The sequence below is a fragment of the Plecotus auritus genome, assembly GCF_963455305.1.
Source record: "Plecotus auritus genome assembly, chromosome: 3".
NCBI lineage: Eukaryota > Metazoa > Chordata > Mammalia > Chiroptera > Vespertilionidae > Plecotus > Plecotus auritus.
Window position 1 is genome coordinate 29713905 of NC_137772.1, and position 26817 is coordinate 29740721.

The window sequence follows — 26817 nt, forward strand, 5'->3', positions numbered from 1 at the left end:
GTAAAAGTTTATGCCATCCTATTTAAAAGTAGACGTTAATGACTGTGAATCTCTTCATGACACATTTTCCAAGTAACAGCAGTCACCCATTAAATATTAATCTAATAACAGGAACGGTAATGTAATCATCGATAAAGTGACTTTAGATGGCAGCATCATTTAGCAGTGAGATAAGGACTGGCAAAGCAGGCTGTTTCCCCTCCGACAGCAGTTTTTCAGCGTTACATTTACTTTTGCCTTTTCTGCTTAAATAACCCGAGAGTTAAATCCTTTTAAAGGGAGACCATCCATCTCCTTTCACTGTGTCATTCTCGCATCGCAGAAAATGCTGCATAATACTGAGATGACAGCCCCACCTCTGATGTCACCGAGGATGGTACAATCCTCTCGGAGCCTTCGCTGGGGCTCCTGCTGCTGCACTGGGGAAATGGTTACATTAAAGCTCACTCCCGTCATCTCAATTATCTCCTTGGAAGTAGTTTTCACAAATATAGCAAAGCCCTACGGTGGTTGTTTTCGGTAAGCTACCAAGGTAGAGAGCGGCTGAGGCAGAGGAGGGCGAGCGAGCTGGAGCACGGGCTGCTTAGCCTTTGTGAGAGGGGCTGAGGCGGCAGCTCCTCTCCAGGGCTCGGTGCTCGGAGCGCTTCCATTGACATCACCCTGTGCAGTGCAGGGCAAGCGGGGCTGCCAGGAAACCTGAAACTAATTTGCTTCCAGTTGACTAGAACAGCAGATTTTGCATTAGCTGGCTGCTTTTTCTAGCTAACTTTTCTCAAGCGTTAAGCTGATGAACTGGGCATTTTCTATGATCAATGGGTAACTGCTGGAGCTACAGTAATCTCTGTGAGTAACCTCTATTTGTAGGTCTATGCAGGCAAATCTCTTTTTATCTATCGATCTCTTGTAAAATGCTGCTGTGAAATGATCCGTCTGTATTATTGACTGCTTTTGCTTACTAGTCCTGTCTTTTGACCGTCCCAGTGGGGGACTCCTGGGGCTACACCAGATTTTGCTGAATCCTGTCGTAGAGAAGAGCATACTGCATTTATTCAGGGGTGCCCACGCCAACTGTGCTTAATTCCCTAGTCACCAGAAAGATACCACCTGCCCTCTGAGTGCTTTTTCCCAGTACCTCACCTCGCTTTAACCTGGAATGCTTATTTTAGCATCGGACATTGGATTTTCCAAAATTTTTATTTTTAAATAGAAAGCAGAATATTACTCTTACCTGTAATTTTACTTCCTTTCATTGGTTTGTGTGCTTTTTTTTGTTCAACCAGCTTTCCTGGCAACACGGAGTTCTACCATACTATTTCTGCGCCCTGTTTTTGATATTATATAGATTGAAAGAGGAAAATGGGCTACCCCTGTAGTTTTACAAAAACATAATATTGTGGCGCTTGATGGGACGAGGGGAGGAGTTTCTCTTAAAGAGCTCAGAGTCTTTTCCACCTGCATACCTGAGGTATGGCTCTGCCTAGAGGGAACAGCTTAGCTGTAGGGTAGCACCAAACATGTCTTTGAACATGTGCCCTGAGGTCCTTTCTGCTGGAAGTTTGTAATAAGTATTTTAACTCCTCGGTGCCCATATGGGGTGTGTGTTTCCTGTCTATTGAAAGTGTCACTTTTAGAGTAATCCAAGATTTATTTCTCTCTCACCAGGGAACTTGACTTTAAACTTTCTGTAAGATTCGCATTTTCAGATATACTTGGAATTACTGCTCATGTCACGTTAGAGCCTGAATCCTTAGCAAAACTTTGGGTTTCTTGTTGAACATGTAAACTACTGCATGCAAATGTGCATCGGCTGAGGCTTATTACAGGCCTGAGGCGGAGCGAGGTGGTTGTTTACCATTGCACCCGTCGTTCGTCTTGACACACAGCAGTTTGGAGAAGTCCACAGCTGTAGTTAACATCACTGCTAGCAACTCCAGTTGTTTGGCATTCATGATTTTTAAAAGATTGTATAGTATTTTGAAACATCAATTTCATTTTTTAAAATATAAAATTTTATATGAGAATTTATGTTAATACTACTATGTCCATGTTAACTTTAGCAGGAGAGCCTACTTATAAACAAGATTGTGGAGTTATTTAAAGGTTTACATTTTAAAATAAAATGAAAACAAAATGTCAGTGAAGATCAGAGAAATTTTAAAATTGGGTTTTTCAGGGAGAATGGTGGTTACCAGGGGTTGGGAGTGAAGAAAATAGGGACATGTTGATCTTGATTAAAGGCTACAGACTTCCAGTTATGTGTTCAAGTTCTAGGGATCTAATGTACAGCATAGTGGTTATAATTAGTAATATTGTACTATATACTTCCTAGATGCTGAGAGAGTTAATTTTAAATGTTCTCATCACGCACACACATACACACACCCACACACACAATGGTAATTATGTAACGTAATGGAGATGTTAGCTAAAACTGTAGTGGTAATCATTTTGCAATCTATAAGTATAAAATGAACACATTGCACACCTTAAACTTACACTATGTTGTATGTCAATTATATCTCAATAAAGCTAGAAAAAAATAAATTGGATTTTTAAAAGTGTGGATTCCTAAACAGGAAGAAGTCGTAGAAAATGGATAAAATCAGAGGAGCAACTCTGATCAGAAGCAATAGAGCTGGAAAGAGAAGTGCAGGTGTAGAGATAAGAAGCAACAAACATTTTGAAAGGTGGGTGATAGAAAAAAGTGAAAAAACCAACTGATTGAAAACAAAGGAAACTAGCTTTAAAAACCAATGATTTTGCCCTGCTGGTGTGGCTCAGTGGCTGAGCATCGACCTGTGAACCAGGGGGTGATGGTTCGATTCCCAGTCAGGGCACATGTACAGGTTGCGGGCTCGATCCCCAGTGGGAGGCGTGCTGAAGGCAGCCCGTCAATGATTCTCTCTCATCATTGATGTTTCTATCTCTCTCCCCTCTCTCTTCCTCTCTGAAATCAGTAAAAATATTTTTTAAACCCCAGTGATTTTAAAGACAGGCTCAAATTCAGCTCTCACAGCTTCACGTTTATACTTGATGAGGAGCAGTGCACATTGCAGAGACTGTGGTTTAATACAGGGCCTGGTCCTCTTCTCACTTATTTTACCTTCTCCACACTGTATGTGGGGCTGCTCCGCAGCCTCCAGAGCTGCCTCTGAACTTGACTGGAATGTAAGCTAGTATCACTTCCCTCGGGACTAGAACTGAGTGAGAAAAATGGGTTCTGAATCATTAGTATGTGAAATTTAGTTTGAGGTAAGCACAGCTCAAACCATTACTCACTCGGGAAAGAGTGTCTAGTTAAAGGAACAGTCTCAGTGTGCACATGCTCATAGCTCGTGCAGTGGTTGGCAGGCCTTTTCCTGTTTGTTTTTTTTTTGTTGTTGTTGTTGTTTTTTTTTTCCTGCATATAAATACCTTAAATATCTGTGCTTTTGGAGAGTTATTATTGACCAGACAATAGCTAGTATCCTTGACTACATACTGTAGCCTTCTCCAAAATGTGACTTTTAGTAGGGTAAAGAGCATGTGCCAAAATATAATGTACTTAGATTACTCATTTAGTAAATTCTCATTATTCATACTCATTTTCTGTTTGTGTGTTGTTGTTTTTTTGTTTTGTTTGTGTGTGTGTGTGTGTGTGTGTGTGTGTATGTGTTTTTCGGAAACAGAGTTTATTGGGGAATAGACAGACTTCCCGCTGCAACAGGGCAGCAGGAAAGGGGCCCAAAGTGGGCTACCCTCCTGTTATTTTTATCATACTAACTATATTTCCGGTTGCTTAGAAAAATTGAATAAATTATTTTCCTGTGTGTGTGTTTTAATACAACTTTTTTTATTGCATTGCAAACTTGAACCATATATCACTGTGTTACTGGAGGGGGTTCTTGATTATTAGACATAAAAACATTGATCATTATTATTCAGAGTTAAAGATGATAGAAACTTACAGGTTAAACTACATTTGAGATTTTTTAGTTCTACAAAGTGTACTTTGTATATTTGCTTTGTAAATTGGACCTTTGTGTTCCATATTTTTATTAATTTTATGAAATTTCAGACTAAAGGGGACAAGCGGTCATCCTTCTGTCTATATGGGATTGAATTCCTTCCTGACAAGTTAGGGGGAGGATGCCTTTAAGCTTGTTTTTGCAACTTTTCCACTGTTAAAATAACTGAAGGATTTATAATTCTTTTATCATACTAACTGATTGTGTAAGTTTTAATGAGTTTGCTGACTGATAGTTATTAGGGAGCTGAGAGCACCCAGGGCATTACTGCATTTATGCAGAAATGTAGAGTCATGGGCCATTCATTGTGAGGGAGATTAACTAGGAGCTGTAAAATAAAGAAGAGGTGATATCACAGTAGGGGCGATCTCTTCCTCTCTTGAGAAGGATCTCGGGGTGATTGGAGGGCAAACCAGACAGAGTGAGCAAGCCTTTCTCTTAGTAGGAATGAGAGACTCTGCTTTCTTTAGTTGATGTCTATTTGATTTAAATAGGTGGACCTTTCAGTTAGGAGGTAGGAACTCTTGAGGTTATCTTTTAGAATAAAAGCGTAGTCATTTAAATGTAGTCAGACCAACTTCCAGATACTGTTTCAGTTCTCTGGGGAAGTGCTTCTCATGCTTTAATGTGTATGTAAATTATCTAGGGCTCTTTTTAGAAATACAGAGTATGAGGAGAAGGTCTGGGGTGGCACCTGAGTCTTTACTTCACAAACTCCTGGGTGATACCTGTGCTACTGTCCCAAGGCCACACTTTTGAGTAGGAAGGCTCCAGGGCAGTGCTTTCAAATAGAATGTTCTGTGATCATGGAAAAAAGTTGCATATCTGTGTGATGCAATATGATAGCTACTAGCTACATATGGTGTTGAGCACTGGATTTTCAATTTTCTTTCACTTTAATTAATTTAAATTTACACAGCCATCTGTGGTGATGGCTACCATGTTGTATAGCATAACCAGAGACTAAGATGATCAATTGAAAAAATTTATGCTTAATGGTAATAGCTCACGTAAGATCATGTTGAATTATAGAACTGTGGCCAAGGTCGTCTTCCCGTAACTTTACCGCCGCCTGAACCTGTCTGCAGTAGACAATCAGTACAGGTGGAGTTGCTGGCCTGCAAGCTCCCTGATGGCAAGAGCCATGCTGACCTTGTTTGTTGATCTGTTTTCCAGTTCTCAACACATATTTGGTCCCCAATAAAGGCTGGCTAAGCAAATGGAAGAATTACTAGCTCTAAAGTTTGGAAAGACCCCCCAAGTCTCTAGCATTCTGTTCAAGCCTATACTTGGGAGTAGGTGACAGAACTTGGGTGGCACCGACATGTACTGTTTTGCTGGTTGATTATAGGATATTCTTTATTTATTCGTTGATTTAACAAATATATCCATTTTGCTAGGTATTGTTGTTCTAGGTTCTGGGGATATAATGGTGAAGAAAGTAGACAAAGATCTTGCTTTTTGAGTTTATATTATAGTGGGAACAAAACAAAACAAAGCAAAACAAAAAACCCAACAACACCTTTGTCTAAAGACAATGGGCCCCAATTTCTAGGGAATGTGTATATAGAGAATTCATAATTGTGGTTCTCTTGAAGGCTCTAGGCATAGACATGGCGGTCATATTCCCTTGGGAAACCTACATTCCATTGCTCAGAATCTCTCATGCTAAACTTTTTTACTTGCTTTGCATTTCTGCTTCCGGTGACCAAGTATGCAGAAGACTTGCCATATAGTTTTTGTTATTAGGATTATCACTTTCTTCAACCATTTTCTTTTAAGGAGTTTGCTAGCCAGAGTGGAAGAAAATCCATTCCATTTACTGGCCCTCAAACAGGATTATTCTTTGAAGAGGCCCAGTCTTTCTGAAGCCTACATTATGGAGCAAGTTAATTTCTCCATGATTCGAAGAATTTTTTTTCTTCAAAATTGAGGCATAATTGACATACAACATTATATTAGTTTCAGATGTACAACATAATGGTTCAATATTTGTCTATATTGTGAAATGATCACCGCAATAAGTCTAGTTAACATCTATCACCATATAGAGTTAAAATTTTGTTTCTTGTGATGAGAATTTTTAAGATCTGCTCTCAGCAACTTTCAAATATGCAATATGGTATTATTAACTACTAGAGGCCTGGTGCACGAATTCATGCATGGGTGGGTTCTGGCCGGCCTGCTCTGATGGGGGCAAATAGGGTCCGGGCTGGCAGGGGGTGGAGGGGACGCAGGAGGTTGGCCGCCGCAGTGTACATCATAGCTACTGGTCATTCGGTCATTCTGTCATTCTGGTCGCTTGGCTTTTATATATATAGATAGCCACCATGCTGCACATTGCCTCCCCATGACTTAATTTACTTTATAACTGGAAGTTTGTACCTTTTGACACTGTTTACCCATTTGCCTATCCCCACCCTCAGCCTCTGACAATCACCAAGCTGTTCTATGAGCTTGTTTTGAGTTTCTTTTCTTTTTTTATTTTATCATTCCACATTGAGAGCATATATGGTATTTGTCTTTTTCTGACTTATTTCACTTAGCGTAATGACCTCAAGGTTCATCCATGTTCTCAAAATTGGTAAGGTTTTCTTTTTATGGTTAAATAATATTCTATTGTTATCAATACTACATTTTCTTTTCAAAATTTATTTTAGAAAGAGAAAGGGGAGAGAATGACTGCACTAAATTTACATTTCCACTGCAGTGCACAAGAGTTCCCTTTTCTCCACATCATCGCCAACACTGGTTATTTCTTGTGCTTTTGACGATACCCTCCTAACACGTGTGAGGTGATATTTCATTGTGGCTGAGATTTGTATTTCCCTGATGACTGACATTGAGCATTTTTTTTCATGTATAGTTGACCCTTGAATGGGGGGAGGGGCAGGAGTTAGGGGCACTGAACCCCTGCACAATCGAAGTCTGCATATAATTTTTGACTCCCCCAAAATGTAACTACTAATAGCCTACTGTTGATCAGAAGCCTTACCGATAACTAAATCATCAATTAATGTGTTATGTTACAAGTATTATATACTCTATCTTACAATAAAGTAAGCTAGAGAAAAGAAAATGTTATTAAGAAAACCATAAGGAAGAGAAAGCACATTTACAATATTTTTTTATTGCGTATAGATGAACCACGTAGTTTAAACTATTGTTCAAGGGTCAGTGGTATTTGTTGCCCATCTGTACATGTCTGCTGTGGAAAAATGTCTCTTCAGCACTTCTGCCCATTTTTAACCAGATTGTTTGCTTTTCTTGATATTGAATTGTATGAGTTCTTTACATATTTTGGATATTAACTCCCTATCAGATACAGAATTTACAGATTTTTTTTCCATTCAGTATGTTGCCTTTTATTTTATTGATGATTTCCTTTGCTGTACATAAGCTTTTTAGTTTGATGTTGAAGAAATCTTTTTTCTATTCCATTTTATTTTATTATGATCCTGTCCTCATGTTCCAGCAATGGACAACTATATAATACACAATCCTAAGCACTCCCGAATTTGTATCTTTTTAAAAATGTATATCTTTATTGATTTCAGAGAGGAGGGAGAGAGAGAGATAGAAACATCAATGATGAGAGAGAATCATTGATTGGCTGCCTCCTGCGCGCACCCCCTACTGGGGATCAAGCCTGCAACCGGGCATGTGCCCTGACCAGGAATCAAACCATAACTTCCTGATTCATAGGTCAACGCGCAACCTGAAATTGTATCTTCTTAATGTTCAAAAGTATACCATTTCTTTCTCAGTATATTAAACAAAAAGAAAAATTTTAAGTAAATGGATTTAGTTATTCATAGAAAAAAGCATTTTTACTAAACAACAGGAAATCATTTGTTGGGAATCTGACCAAATACAGAAAGCTGTGGATAAGATTCCTGGTAAAAAAGGATGACTCCTGAAGGAATATAAATAGATACCCTGAAAAGTATATATATTTCACGTGAGTGTAGAAAGCTCTTCTCTCTCCCCTTCCCTCCTAGACATTTTATACTACATTTTCTATCCTTAAAGAGGATAATTCAGATTCTACTAGTGTGCAGTTATATTTAGGTAAGCGCTAAAGTTCCTTGTTTCATACTTAGCAAATCCCTTTGTCACATATATCAGACCAAATTTGGGCAGGACTAATTTAGTAAGACTTTCTGGAGGAGTAACAGCTATTTCAGTTTCAGTTGGGTTCTTACATTAGTAATAGATGCAGACTGACAGAAGGCAAAGCAAAGCTTTAACACGTTAGGTATCAGTAGTTGGCACAGGCTGAGCAGTGGCTCTGTGGACATGTGTTGAAATTATAGAGGGCTGGGACAGAGGCAGGAGGTGATAACGTTGTGGATACTGAGTGGAGAGGGAGAAGGGGCAGCCCTTGCACCTTTGCACCATCTATCTGCCTTGTCCTGGCTCAGGCACTCACCATCTCACCTACACCATTGCCAGCAGCCTGTGTTACTCCTGTGTCTGCTTATGCCTGTATTTCTCCCCTGTGCATCCTTCACCTGCTGCAGGGCGAGCTAAGCAGACTTTTCATGCCTTGGCAATATTCAGCTGTGAATCCCCTATGTTCAGTACGTAGCAGGCAATTAATAATGTTTGCTGAGTTGAGTGAATGGATTTTGGAAATGAACAACATTTAATGGAAAGTATGACCCTGTTTTAAAAGGGAGCAGAAAGAAAACCGTAAAGTAAAAGAAGAAGAATTTGTGTGTGTTTTTAAAACACCCTGAATACTCCCGAGTTTTAAACATAAAAGAATAAATCAGAAATTCTAAATAAAAAGGTCAGGATTAATATTTTATGAAGTTTAGTTTGCTGTTAGAGACAGTTCAAGAGGTGACAAGAAACGCAAACAGCAAAAATAAACTGCTCTTGCATTCTAACAAAGGGCGCCTTATTCGGAGGGAAGGATCTGATGTTGTCTCATGAGGTTTAAGGCTATTTCTACCCAGAAGCTACAACTGGAAGATTTTTTTCATTCTTTATCGTGTTTGGTAACATTGCTGCTCTTAGAAATGAAAGTCTGAGAACTCAGAGGCCTCTTAGTTTTTCCCAGGAATTTATTCCTGAGAAACAAATGACTAGGAATCTAGTCTTGAGTTAATTTTCATGGAGTACTTTATTGAACATCTTTTCATGTACCTTAATCAAGTCAGTTAGCCTCTCGAACACTCATTTTCCCTGGCCTGTGACAGTTTTTATTTAGGTAAGCAGTAAGTAAAACGTGTTCGAATAGTACTAATTATAACAGTGGACTTAGAGCAGGAGGACTGATTAGAATGGGAAAGCAGGCTGTTTGTCTGCCTTTGTCCTCCCTTTTATCTCCTTTCTTTGACCAGTTGCCAAGTTGTTATATCAAGACATCACAAGCTCTCTCTCTCTCCTGGGGGCACACTCACACCTTTCTTCCCCCTTTCTTTCTCAGGTGTGCTTTTTCTCCCCAAGTTCTAAGGGTCCCCATGAGACTTGCAACCAGGGGAGCAATGGGCAATGGCATCTAGTCTTGACCCAGACTAAGCCCCTGAACCGGTCCCCAAGGCCCCCTTTTCTCTGACTCTCCACTGAGCTGACAGCAGCCTCACCTAGGCTTTCTCTGTTGCTGCTTCTCTCCTCACTAAGCCCTTTCTTGTTTCGTCCTCCCCAGCTTTAATTAACGTACTCTCCAAAAGATAAAGACATCACAAGCATTTGCCCACAATTGATGCATTTGCTGTCTCCATTATAAGATACATTATAATAAAGATCATTAAAAATGGGCAAAATGTAGATGAGTGGATAAAAAGAGCTGTGGTACATCCATACCATGGAATACTATGCAGCAGTAAAAAAGAATCTCTTACCCTTTGAGACAGCATGGAGGGACCTGGAGAGTATCATGCTAAGTGAAATAAGTCAGTCAGAGAAAGGTAAGTATCACAGGATCGCACTCATATGTGGAACCTAAGTAACAAAATAAACTGATGAACGGAGTGGATCCAGAGACATGGAAGCATGGAACAGAGTGCAGAATCTCAGAGGGAAGGCGAGGGAGGGTGGGTGGCGGGGAAGGTGGGTGGCAGGGAGGTAGTCAACCAAAGACCACATATGCATAACCCATGGACACGGACAATAGGGTGCTGAAGGCCTGGGAGGGAGCTTGGGCAGGCTGGAGGGGGTCAATGGGGGAAAAAGGGAGACACATGTAATATTTCAACAATAAAGAATCATTTTTAAAAATGGGGAAAATAAATGTTCTGAGAGGCTAAATGACTTGACTAAGGTAAATGAACTGATATTCAGTAAATTAATTTCTTTGAAGCCCCTTTTCTTGATTTTTTTGTGTGCTCACTCTTCTTTGGGCTAGTTTTTATTTTAGTGGTTGTTTTATAGATGTTAGTGTAAACTGTTAGAAAAAACTCAGTGTTAAAGTTTAGCTTTTCTTTGTTGACTGGATTTCACTACAGTACATTTTAGTGTTAAATTCACAGATGGCTTTAGTGGTCACTATGGACAATTTTGTTAAAACACTTCATGATAGGTAAAAAATTGTAGCCATTTGAAGCTTTAAAATATGAGCTAACATCATGTTTATTTCAAGCATGTGTACTATATGTAATGTACAGCTAGAATTCTCTGGACATTTGTAAGGAGGAGAGGTGACTTCTTGCAAAGCTGGTAAGGCTTACTGAAGGAGAGGGAGTTTAGTCCTTGAAAGGTGAAAATAATCTGATCATGTAGAGACGGGAAGAAAAACTATGCCATATGGAGAAAAGAGTTTAAGCAAAGGCAAGAAGTATAAAGCTCAGTATGTACATACCATTAACTTTATTTTCAGTATACATATGGGGCAAAAGTAGCTTTACAGTTGTGAATACGTGAAACACAAGAGTTTATTCTTTTCCTTTTTTTTAAAAAAAAATTCTCACCCAAGGGTATGTTTAAAGAGAAGAGGGATGGAAAGGGGGAGGGGGGAGAAAGAGGGAGGAAGGAGAGGAAGAGAAACATCAATGTGAGAGAGAAACATCAATCAGTTGCCTCCTGTATGCATCTCAACTGAGTTCCAACCCGCATCCTTTTTGGTGTATGGGACGACATTCCAACTAATTGAACCACTGGGCCAGGGCCAGAGTTTATTCTTGTATTATTTACTAGAGGCCTGGTGCACAAATTCATGAATGGGTGGGGTCCCTCAGCCTGGCTGGCAATCAGGGCTGATCAGGGCCTGTCTCACCCAGTCCTGATTGGGCTGATTGGGGCCGGGAGGTTGGCCGGCTGGCCCTAATCGGGGCTGTTTGGGGCCTGCCAGCCAGGGGGAGGGACCATAGGAGGTTGGCTGGCGCTGTGGGAGTGCACTGACCACCAGGGAGCAGCTCCTGAATTGAGCATCTGCCCCCTTGTGGTCAGTGCACATCATAGCGTTCGTAAAGGTTGCTTAGGCTTTTATATATATAGATTATTGTGTTATTTTCCATACAGACAGCTGTAAATCTACTTTTGCTCCCCCCCACCCCCGTATATTGGACAGAATGCTTTCAAGGTGTTCATGTGCTGCCCCCCTCCTTCAGTTAGAGAAGCAGTGGTGTAACACTTGAAAAGGGAGTCAAGCGAGAGAGTAGATTGGGAAAGATAGATTGGGACCAGATTATGGATCCCAACTTCTGGATGAAGGAGTTTGGACTTTAGACTTTATTCTGTAGGCAATGGGGAACTACTGACAGTAACTTAAATTTCTGTTTTAGAAAGATTATGGTACATAAGATGAAGTGGAAAAACGAGGCTGGACATTGGATGACCATTTCAGAAGATATTTTTAAATTTCAGGGAAAAGATAGAAGACACATCCTATTGTACCTCACTACCAGCAGAGATGGAGGGGAGGGAAGGGATGTAGGCATAGCAGAGGTGGGATAGACAAGCTGGTTTTGATTGCTTGTGTCATGTTGGTAAGTACAGTATTCCTTTGAGCCTATTTTCTCAATTATGTTAGGTCAATGAATTATTAGGTTTCCTCAGGAATTTTCTATTCTGTAATCATGAATTTTTGGAAAGCTATACTCTAGCTTGTGAAATAATGAAAAGCATTATAAACTCTGAAGGAAATATTTCCCACTGTGAACTAAGTCCTTCTCTAATCATTTTAAGATATTTAACCGTGTTAAAGAAAGAAAAGCATGTTTTTGGATTGTTCACTTTTTTCCTTTTATTGCATATTAACAATGAATTTATAGCTTTAAAGTTCTGAAGAAACTAAAGTCCTCTGAGTGATGAAGGGAGAAAAAACTGTTTAAAGCCTAAAAAAGTATAAAAAGGTATAAACAAATGCCATATAGAATACTTCTATTTAATATCCTGCTGGAAAAGGAAAAAGTATCCGATGGGAAAGAAAAAAGTAAAACTCTATTTAGAGATGGCATGTATAGAGGAGGAAATCTCAAGGAATCTATAAACAAGCTGAGAGCTAATAAATTCAGCAAGATTGCAGGGTATAAGTTCCATATACAGTAACCAGTTGTATTTCTGTATGCTAGTAAACTGAATAATCTAAAAATTAGTTAAATAAAAACCCCACAATTCTACATGTCATAGTATCAGAAAGAATAAAATACTTGGGAGAATAAATGTAGTCACTAGGGAAATAAATGCAAATCAAAAACACAATGACATACCATTTCGTACCCCCTGGGATGATTATAATAAAAAAGATGGACCCCTCAGATGTTGTTGGTAGGAATATAAAATGGTGTAGTTGCTTTGGGAGACTGGCTGTGTCTCAAAACATTAGGCATAACCCAGAAATTTCACTCATAGGTGTATACCCAAGAGTATTGAAAATAAATGTAGCTGTAAAAACTTGTATACAAATGTTCATTATTCATAATCCAAAAATTGGAACAACATAAATATTCATCAGCTGATGAATGACTATAGAGACTGGTATATCTATGCAATGGAATATTATTTGGCAATAACAAGGAATGAAGTTCTAATACATGCTACAGTGCTAATAAATCTTGAAAACATTGTGTCAGTGAAAAAAGACAAACATAAAGTGCTATATTGGATGATTCCATTTACGTGAAATGTTCTGAATATGCAACTTGATAGAGACAGAAAGTAGATTGGTCTGAGGAGACAGGGCAATGGGGAGGGCAGCTAATGAATACGTGTATTATTGGGGAGGATGGCAGTGATGAAATGTTCTGGAATTAGTGGTGATGGCTGCTCAATGTTATGAATATATTAAAAACCACTGAATCTTAAAAGGGGGACAAACTGGAAGTCCTTGGCATTCTTTAATGAAAAATTAAATATGTCAGTATACCATCCTAGGATGAGGGGCCTTTATTGGTTTTCACTGTCTTCCTTTTCAAAATCAGGGTTTGAAAAGTCGCTTCCTCTTCAGATTGCAGCAGCTGCATCGTCTTAGTTCTGCCTCATGAGGTATTTTAAATCCTGCCATCACAGAGCAGTGTTTCTTGGATTCCATCAACGCTTGATGCAAATTTAATTTTAAAAATATATTTCAAATTATTTAAAAAATGGAATATGAAACAGTATGCACACTCAGATGTATTACTATTCATAAAATTTTGCATAGCTGCTGGATAACATATTAATCCATGTTTTCAAGTTACCTCATTTTGTGCATGCCTTGGAATCAAGTCTTTCATGTTATTTCAATGTGTAGTACCAGACATTTGTCAAATACTACATTCGATAGGACAGGTGCAGTTATCAGTGCTTTAATAAAACAACAACAGTGCCTGGCCAGTGTTGCTCAGTGGTTGAGCACTGACCTATGAAGCAGGAGATCTCGGTTCAATTCCCAGTCAGGGCATATGACCGGGTTGCGGGCTTGATCCCCAGTGTGGGGTGTGCAAGGGGCAACTGATCAATGATTCTCTCTCATCATCGATGTTTCTAACTCTCTCTCCCTCTCCTTTCCTCTCTGAAATCAGTAAAAATACATTAAAAAAACACAAAACAGTAGATGTCCTCTTTCAAAAATTTGTCAACGTAAGTATATACATATCTAGTATAGATGAGGGTTTTCTTGATACAAAGAAACCAAAATGAAGTTCAGAAGGAAATTGGAAACTGGGGCTGATATGACTGTAATTGTTATCCATAATCCCCCCCACCCCCAATTTAATTTTTGTTAATGAGAATATCTTCCTTGTTCTCACTGACTGCCATTTGAATAAGAAAATGTAAATTTGATCCAATATTTTAAATACATAATAATTATTGTTTTCACTGCTTCATATATTGGGATTCTGCATAAGATACCATTTAAATTTTTATGCATTTGGGATTCTGGAAATTTTTCTCCACATATTAAGTTTCCTATTCCATTTTGACTTCACTCTTATTTGTCAGGGATGTTCTGAAAGCATTCCCCTCCCCACCCCCCACAAATCAAACAGTGAAGCAGGGAGGCTTCCTGCTCAAAAAATATTTACTGACTTTAAATAGCTCACATCTTTTTTCTGAGGCTCCATCTCAGAGCTTGTGCTGCACAAATATTGTTGGCTGGATCATAAGGCTATTGTTGTTATGCCCAATATAAATATTTTAGTTGCTATTTCATGAGTAGTATTTGGAAAGTGATACGTATCCTTGTTTTAATCTCTTTGCACATGCAGCAACAGAGCTGCGTGTGTGGGACTTTATCCGAAGTAGGTTTAGATATGGCCCGTGTCATTAGATTGTCTCCTTCTCTGCCAAAACCTGTGTGGTAAGTGGCAGTGACCACAGGCAAGGTTATGAGAAGTGGTAAGGGGGAAGGAGACAGTGAAAGAGCCAAAGATTACTGAGTGCCTAATAGGTGTGGATATTTATTAACACACACTGAACCTGTTGTTCAAAACCAGTCATGTGTCCATTCTGTTCTCTTCATAGGTGATCATGGAGGAAGCACTTTACTCCCACCAAATGTCACAAACGAATTTCCAGAATATGGGACCATGGAGGATGGTGGAGAAGGCCTAAGAACTTCTCTCGAGTTTGATGCAGAGTCTCTGTCATGCTGCCCGCAGGGGCAGCAGGGGGTCCAGCCTCATGCCGGCCACCACTCTGTGCTCAACAGTATTACAGAAGGACCAAAAGATGTTGGGGGGGCCTCCTCTCAAAGTCACCTCAAGGAACAAAGTTTACAACCCATAGACTCTTTGATTTCAGCTCTGAAAGCTACAGAAGCCAGAATAGCTTCTGGAACATTACAGGCTACAAAGGTACTGGACAAAGATGCTGTTTCTAGTCTCTCGGTTCAGCAGGTGGACAAAGAGCTGGACACTGCCAGTCATCAAACACAGACAGCCAACAAACTGTTCCCTGCTGGCCAGGAAAAACCACCAGATATACCTCTTTCAGCGGAAGTGACGACGGAGGAAGGTGTTCTTTTGCGCGTCCAGGAGGATCTGACAGTGCTGTTAAGTGGAGAAGCTCAGGGTGAGCTTTCCCGGGTAACTGCCCATGGGAGGAAAGGGGCTCTCCGAGTGCAGGAGCCAGCTTGTCCCGGGTCCTCCCTGGGGAGCCCAGCAGCAGCCCACAGCTCTGCGGGCAGCATTGGCTTCCTGAGAGAGGGGAGGTCTGACCTGCAGAGAGAGCACCCAGGGGGATGTGATCGAGGTAGCTCCACGGGACGGCCTGGCCGGGTCAAACATGTGGAATTTGAAGAGGTGGAAATATTGTGGACAGGAGGGAAGAAAAGAGAGACCCGGCAACCTGTGGATTTTGAGACATCCTTGGAAAGGACTACCTCTCCTGAAAATAAGGGGTTTTCCAAAGTGCCAAGCCACCTCATCTCTTCTGCTGGTTTGTGTAATTCAGTTGGTTTCACCAAGCGTGTTGGGGGCGACACCTGGAGAGGTCCTTCAGAGAGGCCTGCCACTAGCTCGGGGACATTTCCCTCCGCACCTCTTGTTGAGAGTGGAGAGGATGAAGTCTTCCTAAAGGAAAACAAAGACCATCTTGAGGAGAAGCCTGAACTGGAGAGAGATAAGGAGAGGTGAGCTCCCATAGTCCTACTGTCTGTGGTGCCTGATACACATAGTTGGAAACCCTTATCCTTGCTTGGCTTTGAGAACTCAGCTCACAATTTTCTGGGTCCTTTTTATCAAACAACAGAAGATTCCTTCTAAGTTTCCAAGATATTCAGGTGATCTTGTTATCAAGTTGTCCATTAGGTATAGACCAGAAAAGCAGAATGATGGAGAGACTGTGAATGCTAAACTATGTGAATCCATTTCTGACATTTTGTTATATTTGACAGGCTTCAGGTTTCACAACATCAAGGTAACTGCAACACCCCACAATTATCTATATATATAAAAGCCTAAGTGACCATTCGACTGGTAGCTATGACGTACACTGACCACCAGGGGGAAGATGCTCAGTGCAGGCATGGAAATATGGAACAGACTGATGAATCTCAGAGGGAAGGGGGAAGAAGGGAGGGTGGGAAGAGATTAACCAAAGATCTTATATGCATACTAGAGACCCGGTACACGGATTCATGTACTGGTGGGGTCCCTCAGCCTGGCCTGTGGGGATCAAGTGGAATCTGGCAGTCCGACATCCCCCGAGGGGTCCCAGATTACGAGAGGGTGCAGGCAAGGCCGGGGGACCCCACCAGTGCATGAATCCATGCACCAGGCCTCTAGTCTTTAATAATATAAAAAGATTTGGACTCTTGACATATCCTGTAGTCATTGTATCCTAACTGAGGCATATTTTCTGGGTGCCACACCAGTGCCTGCATCCAGCCTACACACATGTATGAACACAGAGGTTCTGAGTGAGGGGATGGCTCAGTGTTTTAGGTTTAGAGAGGAGGTCAGGAGGTCAGGAGGCCAGAAATAGACTGTATAATTCAGTTGTTCTGTGGCATTCACATGAGAATCCCTTCTCACAGGAAGAGCATATTTTGATTATGTCCCTGATAAGTAAACTCAGCATCTTATGGTATTTCCTGGTCTTTCCATTCATTTCTGACATCCACATCCACACCAGCTTAGAGCCTGGATCCATGGAAGACACGCCCCGTCTTTCTCCACTTCCTGTGTGCATGGTCTGGCCACACAGAGCTCCTTTCGGCAGTCACCGGAGGCACCATTTCAGATTTGCACCATCTTTCTGCCCTGACTTCATGAGGTCATATTTCATTGTTCTTATGGGAGAGCAAAAGTGTCAAAGCTGAAGGACTTTTTTTGTTTGTGTGGTTGGGATAGGGAAATATCTTTTCCTCTATAATTAATTACAAGTACAAGGAGAGTGAGGCGCCTTTGAAATGGCTATCAGGGCTCCTCCTCTCCACTCCCCCTTTCTCACCCCCCCAACACATAAAAGATCCAGACTTCCCTCAAAAGCAGCCTTGATATGTGGCACATGACTCAGCAATTATATTTCCATGGAATATGCACTTTTGCTGTTGTGTAGATTATTCATTTTTCCTTTCTTCCCTCCTGCCTTCCCTCCTTCCTTTTCTTCCATAAATATTTTTTGATTGTCTTCCATGTCCTTGATACTGCTAGATGCTGGGCATAAAGGAATGTTTAAAATAGACACAGCCTCCCTGGCTGGTTTGGCTCAATAGATAGAGCATCACTTATGGACTAAAGGATCCTGGGTTTGATTCCAATCAAGGGCACATACCTTGGTTGTAGGCTTAATCCTTGGCCCTGCTCGGGGAGTGCATGCAGAGACAACCAATCGATATGTCTCTCTCACATTGAGGTTTCTCTCTCTGTGTCTCTCCCTCTCCTTTCCACTCTCTCTAAAAATCCATGGAAAAATATCCTCCAGTGAGGATGAGCAAAAAATACCAAAACAAAAAATAGACACAGCCCATGGTCACTGCCCTCATGTAGTTTACTGCTGAAGATAAACATTGACCACATAAACATATTAATAATTGTAGAACCACAAATTGTGCTAGGTTCTGTAGGATAAAGGAGAGAAACACACTAGAAAGAATCATTTGAATATAGGAGAGGCTAATTCATTTGGTAACTTGAGCAAGGCCCTTCTTTGGAGGTGATCATTAGGCTGAGCCTCGAGGAATGACTGTGAGTTAGCTAGGCAGAGAACGGAGGGAGAAGATTCCAGGGAGAGGGGCCCACAAGGGTAGAGGAGGCTGCTGGATTGCCTGGAGTTGTGTGAAGCAAGGGCCTTATGACAAGTTTGAAGATTTGACACTCCACCAGTGTGGCTGGAGCATAAGGAGCTGGGGAGAGTGGTGGGAATCGGGAGCTTTATCATAGGAACTTTTCATTTATTCCAAGTATAGTGAGAAGCCTTTGAGAGACAGAAACCCTCTTGGTACGTGATAGGCCTTCAGTCATTTAAAAACAACCAAGACAATTGTATTGTTGAAGGTGAATGCTGGCAATATCTAGGAGGAATGTAGATTACTTATGAGGTATTTTTATTCCTATTTTTATTTTGTTCCTATTTGTAGGAATCTGAGGCTCAGAGAGGTTAAGTTAAGTTGCTAGGTGACACAGCTAGCACTCAGCACACCCAGAATCCAGCTCCAGGTTTTTCTAGTTCTTGACCTCATGTGCTTAACTGAGTTTTAAGAATTTTACCTAGTTATCCTAATGTTCATTTTTAATATTTGAAGAACCTGATACATATTAATTAATGCCCCACACCCCTGTATATTAACTTACAGATTTTTTCTAGGTTTTCACTGTTTTGGTTAGCCTTGTGGTAAACATGTCTGTGGGCTTTTTTTTTTAAAGGTCATTCACTGTCTAATTTTGGACTTGGAATCTCTCTGCAGTGCTGCCTTATTGTCAGCAGGGGGCAGCCCTCGGATTCTAATGTAGTCATCTGCTTGAGGGTGCTTGGTCTTTAAATCAGAAAGTATTAATAGACTGATGAAAGCTTAGTGTATTTTTACTCCATTAAGTTTACACAACATATTTACTTGCTTCTGTTAAAATTAAGCATGACGGTAGCTGTTAATTATTTGAATATGTGGAGTTTAGTTGGCTAAAATGGAAATATTTTATTGAAATATTCATTGGACGAATGTATTCACATACTAGGAAACTAGTTTGAACCTATGTTAAATTATTTTGAGGGTAGTGTAGCACATGTAGGCTATGTTTTTCAACCTGAATTTGTTTCTTTGGTATCTTCCTTCCCAAATATATTAAGACATAAGCCCAGTGAATATAAGTGTTAGCTCTACAGAATGTTATTTTTTTATATGGTTGAAGGGGGGGAAAAATCAAAACAAAAAAGTTAACCTGATATTGAAATTCTTCGTTCTCATTTCTTTGCAGGATTCTTGACCACGAGGAGCACTTTGCGGGAGGAGAGGATGACATCCTTGGGCCCGGGTACACGGAGGACTCCACGGATGTGTACAGCTCCCAGTTTGAAACCATCTTGGACAACACTTCTTTATACTACAGTGCTGAGTCCTTGGAGACATTATACTCAGAGCCCGATAGCTATTTCAGCTTCGAGATGCCCCTCACTCCCATGATACAGCAGCGCATTAAAGAAGGCGGTCAGTTCCTGGAGAGGACGTCAGTGGGGGGACAGCAAGACATCCTGAGCGTTTCTGCAGACGGCGGGATCATGATGGGCTCTTCTAGCGAGATCACCAATGGACTCAGTGGCGCTGGGGAATCCATCTACATGAAAGGCACCCCGGAGATTGCCTTCTGGGGAAGGTACTAGTCCCATCTCTTTTTTCATGCTGGTGGCTTTTGTATCATTTTCTCTTTGGGAAATCGGAGTGTGGAATATATTTGAAAAGCATTTGGCCAGTTTCTGTGGATATAAATGAATGATGTGAGTAAGACATAATTTGGGTTTCAGGGGCAGGTAGAGCACCCTTTAGTGGTTTGCCAAATTGGCAAGCTGCGGTCCCTCATTTATTGGATGACCGTGTACACAGTGGCCACACCCCTGAACACACACCTGTGAGTGAGGAGGAGTAGATGTCAGCTCTGATGACACAGCTTTGATGGCAGGGCCTGGTGCTGTTAAAGGACATGGATAGGTCTTGGCTTTCATTCTGACACTGACATTGGTTGATGACTTGGAGCAGGTTGTTTGATTCGGCCAGAGATTCCTTAATTGAAAGCTGAGGTGTGGATTAGATGGTTACCAAAGTCTCTTGTAGCCCTTTGCTCTGGAAGGTCCTGTTGTTGGGCAGTCTTCCTGTTCCTGGGACGGCAGGGGAAGGATCTGATTATGTGGGTGCTGGAGAGAGCTGATACTTCGGTCAAGACTATACATATTCTCTCTATGTTAAGATTTGTCTACCTGGGAGATAAAATGATATTATATGGGTTCTATGTGCCATACCTGTCATTTACTGATCCATATTGAAGGGTTATCTAGCACTTCATTTCCTCTTGCTCATCATTCTCGGGCTGTTTACTTGTCCTTTAACATCTCCATTGGTGGGCAGAGCATACTAAACTTCCCAAAGATTTTATGGATTTAGTTTTGACATAGTTTTTCTAAATTCAAGTGTGTTAGTGTGTGTTGGTGGAGGTGGCAGGGAGGTTAAATAGGGATAAACTGTTTTAAAGCTCAGTGCTTTTATTAAATGTCAGTATTCATAGTACAGTTTTTCAAGGAACCTCTTTTTGTGAGCAATTCATCCTATATTAAGCATTTTCTATCACCAGTTTGTTTATGGTTTATAGTTTGTTGGATGAGCACGTTCAAGACTGGAACATTATAATATGTAGCTGTGCGTTTCCATGTGAAATGGACCGCGGATGTTGGTTGTCTTCTTGGGTCACAGTGAGATAATGAAAAGAACACAGGTTTCAAAAGCAGAAAACGTTGGTCTGAATTACTTGGGCAAGCCACTTTTTTCTCTCTGAAACCTGCTTTATGTATTTGCAAAATAGGTTTAATGATCCCCAGTGCTATGTGTGACTGAAATTTAAAGAGCTAATTGACATTCAAATACCCAGCAGAGCCCTGGTTGGTGTGGCTCAGTTGGTTGAGTGTCATCTCATGCACCAAAAGATGGCCAGTTTGATTCCTGGTCAGGGGACATGCCCGGGTTGCAGGCTCAGTTTTCAGTGGGGGAGGGGGGCGTGCAGGAGGCGTCTGATCCATGTTTCTCTCACATCAATGTTTCTCTCTCTCTTACTCTCCCTCTCTCTATATAAAAAAAAATCAATAAAAATATTGGAAAAATAAAGTATCCAGCAGAGTACCTGGTACAAAGCAAGAACTTGAGTAAATGTGTGACTCAGAACTGGATGCTGATAAGCCCACATTTAGACTTCCTGTATCTCTGAGATGGGGCATCCCTGAGTGGAAGGTGCTACTGACAATTGTGATAAAATGCTATATAGCACAGGCGATGCAGAAATTTTCATTGAAATTCCAATCCCACTTTCTGGGACAAGTGAAAGTTACTTTTATTACAGACCCAACATAGGTTGGGGAGCTGAGTGGCTTAGGCCAATAGACTTTGCTACAGAAGCCACAGGGAGGGTAAGTAAATAAAAAATCACAGAGTCAGAACAGGAAGGAATTGGGTGAAAGGTGTATCTAAAGTGTGGTCTGCTCCCTTAGAATAGGAAGTCATCATCCTTGGGGCCAGCTTAAGTGCCATCATTAGCAGGGCAGAGTAAGTTAAGGGGGTTTGGGGGTAGGTTATAGTATTTTAGCACCTCAGATTGAGACAGTGGTGTACTTCAGCCTCCTTGAGATAAGGTTTCAGCTGCGTCATGCGCATTGTTGGACCATGAGATCTTGCCCAACGATTAGACTGAATGAGAAGCATCGTAGAGAGGAGCCAGCCGAACTTCTCACCCAGCTCTGGGCATTTTCCTCATGTATATGTCTATATTCAGGGTAAAAAAGATAGGGCAGTCTCAATGATCTTAAGAATTTTAAAGAAACTGATAACTTGCATGTGGTTTTTTTTGACCCCCTCTGCCTCTTGGTGCCTTGGAGAAGTTGCAGCACCAGAAGAATTGTAATGTAGGTAGAAGGATTATGACATTTTCCAGCTTTTGAAGTGGGGCCCTAGATAGCCTTGTTTTACAGCCAAGAATCTGAGCACAGTTTGGTGGGATGGATTTACCTGGTGATAGATTCTGTACCAGGATTCAAATGGCCTGACTTCTAGACCAGGTACATTCACTATTTTAGCTGCCTGGTCTCATCTTTATCCTTTCATTTGATCTAATTTCTCTCAATGCTTTATGTCTGTAGAGCCAGAAGTCTGAGCTGGTGATTATAGAGCTGCTTTTTGTTGTTGGTGGTGTGTTTCAGTTGGAGAAAAAAAAAATTACCAAATCGTTAATAAACATGTCTCCATAAATTTTAGAGTAATCGATGAGCCGGCTTTTAAAAATTTCTTCTGCATTGAAGCATTCTTCTGCAGAGGTAAGGAGACAGACACAGAGGTATTGAACCTACGAAGGGAATCCAGACTAAAATGCTGACTGCACAGTAGTGAACAGGATTGACTTCCCTCAGCCAAGACTCAGAGCTACAGTGGTAGGATTCAAGGAAAACAAATTTTAACTGTGTATTAATAAACGTGATCTGTACACAAGAAAAATGATAAACAAAATAAGGACACATGCCTGGCGTTCCATATCTACTCACCAGCCCCTCCTGTTTTCTTGGCAGTGGACTTGGCGGGACTGGGGTGGGGGAGGAGTCCTGACTGAACTGATAAAGTAAACTCTGAAGAAGGAGAAAAGGAAAGGGGATGATATCTAGCTCCCTGATGATGCTTCTGTAATTGCAGCTTGACATGATCCAAGAAAATTAAGCCCATCCCTGTTGAGGTATTGATTTTAATGTTAGTTGACAGCCAGTAGGAAATATTTTAAAATACTTTAGGTAAGTCTCTAAGCACAGTTTTATATCATATGCATCCCATTATTACTTAGTAAATACATGGTGCTTAATTCTCATTATAAGCTGGGAGAAAGGAACTATTAATGTCTCCATTTTCCAGACAAGGAAACTGAGGCACAGAACAGTTGAGCAACTTGCTCGAAGTCACATGGATAGTAAGGGGCATACCCAGGATTTGAACCCAGGCAAATTTTGTTTCAAAACGAAAAGACATTTGTTTGGCATTGCTTATGTATATATTTTTTTAACCCTGTTCTGTTTCAGTAAGTGCCGTTAGTCACTGAAAATGATTTCAGTGGTAGTATTTGATTTCTCTTGAACTCAGGAGACACTGTTCTCCATTGCTGCTGCTTTAGAGAAGGGTAGAGTGTTTGGAAAGGTGATGAGGATGTTGCAGCACTTGAGCACATCTAGTTCCCCCTCAGGAAGTACCTTCCAGTCTGGGAGTGAGCGGCGCTTTGCAAGCTAAAAGGTAGAGGGGGATTGTTCTTCCCCATTACTCTCTCCACTTAAGTCACAGAAGGAAATATTAAAATCTGCGGTATTCTCATATCAGGTTAGAAAGGACATGTTTAAAGAGTATGTGGGCTCACTGTTTGTCTTTTAAAGGATTATATACCTTTGTGATATCAAATAGTTCACTCTTCATAAGGTGAAAACGTCTTTTAAGATCCTGGAGTAAATCTAGACGGGAAGAGTTAAATTCTCTCAGGTGCTCCGAGTGCACTAAACACCGAGTGTGAGCCAGGGAACCGCATGTCCACCAGGAAATAGCTCGCCCTGTGAATGTAACACAATATTTTAATGAAGGAGCAAAGAGTAGCATCCCCTCCCTTTGTGGTCCAGCTACAGAGCACTCAGGCTGGTGGATCAGCGGTGGTGTGTGAAGTCCAGTCACATGGCTCCAAAATTAGAAAGGATAATTAGAGACTTACAGTAATACATGTTCCAATGGGTTCCTTTGTGTCTGGGTGCTTCTCCCTCGTCGGCCCATCAGCTGATGACTGCAACTTCAATCAGTAAGTTCTGACCTGGAGACTATAAGGCACAGATGTTGTCATTGTGACCATTAACAGAGCTGAATATTGCCCATTTCTGTTGAGCTTAGGTTTGGACAGACAGGAAAAGAGAGATAGCAAATATAGCACTCTGGCAGAAGCTTCTCTTCTGATTCTCTGAGATATATAAAACTTCCTTTTAAACTGACCTTTTTAGTGTCATAGATACATTTTATGTCTCAGCCTCCCAGTTTTTCTCTCGGATATGGCTGAGGATACCGAGTACTCAGGAGACCAGTGCAGCAGAGGAGGTGGATTACATCTGTGTGCCACTGATATGCCTGAGGAGAGTGCTCCGCAGGACGTGGGTCCACTCTGAATTTGATAGTTGTGGTTTGGTGCCTTCCTCTTGTTTTTCCCCCTTCTCAAGTGGAATGCTGGCATTTAGAAGGATCCGCTTTCTTCCTCAGCTAGTCTCTCTCTTTAGTGTTTTTCTGCCTAGGAAAAAAAGTCACATGAGACAAGACGAACACAGAAATTTGTTGATGTATGATTTCAAAAAATTTTTTACATCCCCAATTTAAAACCTGCAGGCATTTTACCGACTTGTGTAAATACTAAAATCACGTGATCTAGTTAAGCTGGTGCCAGAGGAACAGATTTTGATCTTGTGAAACTGCCTTTGGAGAGCTGGCTGACCATGGAGCTCCCTGCTCCCAGCCCCGGGCTCCTCTCTCATTCAGAGCAGGAGGCTCTCTGCCTCAGGGTTCAGTATTGGTGGCTGTGGTTCTCCGGATCTTTTCAGTTTTATTCTTTCACATTTTAAAACTTGTTCTGTAGAAAATAGGTTCTCATTTTTCTCTTTCTAGCTTCCTGAAGCAGTTGTAATGGTGATGTTTTTGTTCAACTATAAAGGATTTCTTGCTCAGTAATGGGGGTGGGGGCTCTACTAGGTTTCAGAGCCAGTCATATCCAGGTTCGAATGCTGCTTCAGTTACTTACTAGGTGTGTGATCTTTAGTAAATTACAATCCAGGAACCTTCCCCAGTGTAACCTATCTGGTATAGAAGGGTGAAGAAGATGAGATTATAATCACGTGGGGAAAAAAATCAAGAAAAGAAGATCAAGTGGCTTAACAAGGCCTGGTACTTAGTAGAAGAGAAATAAGTGAAAATGAATAATAATGCCAGCAACAGTAGCACCTGAGAACAGTCATCTTGCCACTCCACCATGTATTCAAGACCCATAGCACCCTCTGAGCTTCCAGCACAGGCCTCCAAACTAAGCTAATGTGAATTTCCTGAAATATCACTTTTTTCCATAAGAGTACAATGCACTGCAAGAGGGCAGCATAAATACAAACAACAGGAGGTCAAGTCATCCTCTTTACTGGCTGCCTGATTTGGGGTAAGTTGCTTCATTTCAAGGAACCTCTAATTCCTTACTGGGAAAGTGGAGGTAAGCTACCACCCAATCTACCGGTTTGTTGTAAGAATTTGCTAAGTTCTGGTTTGTGGATATTCATTATAAATCTATCATGAGTTTCACAATAGTCTGAACAACAGGAATATAAGAAAACATAAGAAAAAGCCTGGTGAAGATGAAAAACCAGAAGGATTTGGTGGATGTTTGAACATAGGACATGCAAACTGAGTCCAAAGGATTGTGAGATTTCAAGCCTGGATGACATGAAATCAAGTGAGGACCTCAGGAGTCTGAGAGAACAGCAGAGTTTGCAGGAGAGCACCCTGGAGTGGAGCAGTTGCAAGTTAAATTTGAGGAAAGCGAGAGTCCTTCACGTGCAAATGCTAGTGAGAGTGTGGGATTGCAGCTCAGCTGGAGAGACTGGGAGTCCCATTTAGAGGTGAGGCTTGCAGCTGTGGCGGCCAGCTAGCTCATGGAGAGTTAGGAGTGGCCTGAGGCCTTACATGCAGTTGGGTGTTGCGCATCTCTCCAATTCCCTCTGTGGAGAAAACGTGCTCTCTCGGGTGAGTTTCCTGGCAGCTCTTTTGCACTTGCCTCCCTTCTCTGACAGGGGCTTGGTGGTCATGGAAAACAGTGTGGAAGCTAAGTGCTCCGGTCCTTGCTGTTCTGGTTCCTCTCAGGCAAGCCTGGCCCTGGCTCTGGTGGTTTGGGGCTCTTTCTGTTTATTGGATGGCTCCCGTATAAACTGAGGATGGCATCAGGAAATGTTCCTGAATTGGAAATAGGGTTTCCCAGAAACTTTCTAATTCTGTAGTTTAAGCCTTAAAACAAACATAGTAATGCCCAGGATATTGGTGGGTGTGAAGGGGGCTGTGGGTGCTGGTTCAGTGGATGATCTTTTATAAAGGCATATACTAAAAGACCTCAAATGGTAAAGGACATTGGCGCTATGTGTTATTACAAGGAGAATCATAGCTCTAAATAAAAACGGGGCTGGCAGTTAATATTTGAACTGGTGATACAGCAATCATTTTTTTCATATATCAGTGTAATATTTAATTTTCAAAGAAAGCAATAACATTTTCTCTCAGCAGAGGTCACTTAACACAAGATTTGCAACACTAGATGAGAAAGTTGTCCATTGAGTATGGTTTGAGGAAGAAAAAAGAAGACCTTCTCTAAATAACTAGGTTTTTGAAGGCATTTTACATAGGAATACTAGTTTATCAAAACTCCAAATGGGTACAGTTCCTGTGTTTTAATCTTGCTTTTCTTTTTCTCCTGTGGATCTTATACGCTTTCTATAATGTTAAATTGGCTCAAGCCCCTAATAGAGCCTTACTATTCAGTACCAGAGTGACCATGGTGCAAGGTAAGTTGAATGTAATCTTTCTCATGAATGCTAATGAGGATTAATATTAAGCTTTATCTAAACCAATGTTAGGTAAATACTTTGACTTCATAATCCCCACACCTCATATGCTACCTCCTATGCCTGTGCCTGAGCCTTGATCCCCAGATATCTG

At 41.1% G+C, this 26817-nt stretch overlaps 1 protein-coding gene, 1 long non-coding RNA gene and 1 pseudogene across 8 annotated transcripts in view; 2 read left to right on the top strand and 1 right to left on the bottom strand.

The window, feature by feature from the left end:
* The window catches only part of PSD3 (pleckstrin and Sec7 domain containing 3), a 532096-nt gene that overhangs the window by 243971 nt on the left and 261308 nt on the right, over positions 1–26817 (top strand). For 2 of the 6 annotated variants that reach the window (XM_080660410.1, XM_080660414.1), the window contains 2 exons: positions 14901–16008; positions 19295–19690. In XM_080660410.1, coding sequence (XP_080516536.1) covers positions 14901–16008; positions 19295–19690 — 1504 coding nt within the window. Of the gene's footprint in view, positions 1–392; positions 844–14900; positions 16009–19294; positions 19691–23658; positions 23888–26817 lie in introns of those variants that run through there. The other 4 variants (XM_080660416.1, XM_080660415.1, XM_080660411.1 and 1 more) reach the window with 4 other exon arrangements.
* Positions 18997–24177, bottom strand: LOC308244457. The gene is made up of 5 exons (XR_013960140.1): positions 24076–24177; positions 23804–23906; positions 23488–23648; positions 19941–20189; positions 18997–19790 (listed from the first exon to the last, which is right to left on the bottom strand). It is a non-coding gene; the product is annotated as an uncharacterized lncRNA (long non-coding RNA).
* The window catches only part of LOC308243258 (motile sperm domain-containing protein 3-like), a 40388-nt pseudogene continuing 40224 nt past the window's right edge, over positions 26654–26817 (top strand). Inside the window, exon 1 of the transcript in view lies at positions 26654–26663. The product of the transcript in view is annotated as a motile sperm domain-containing protein 3-like (transcript). The remainder of the gene's footprint in view (positions 26664–26817) is intronic.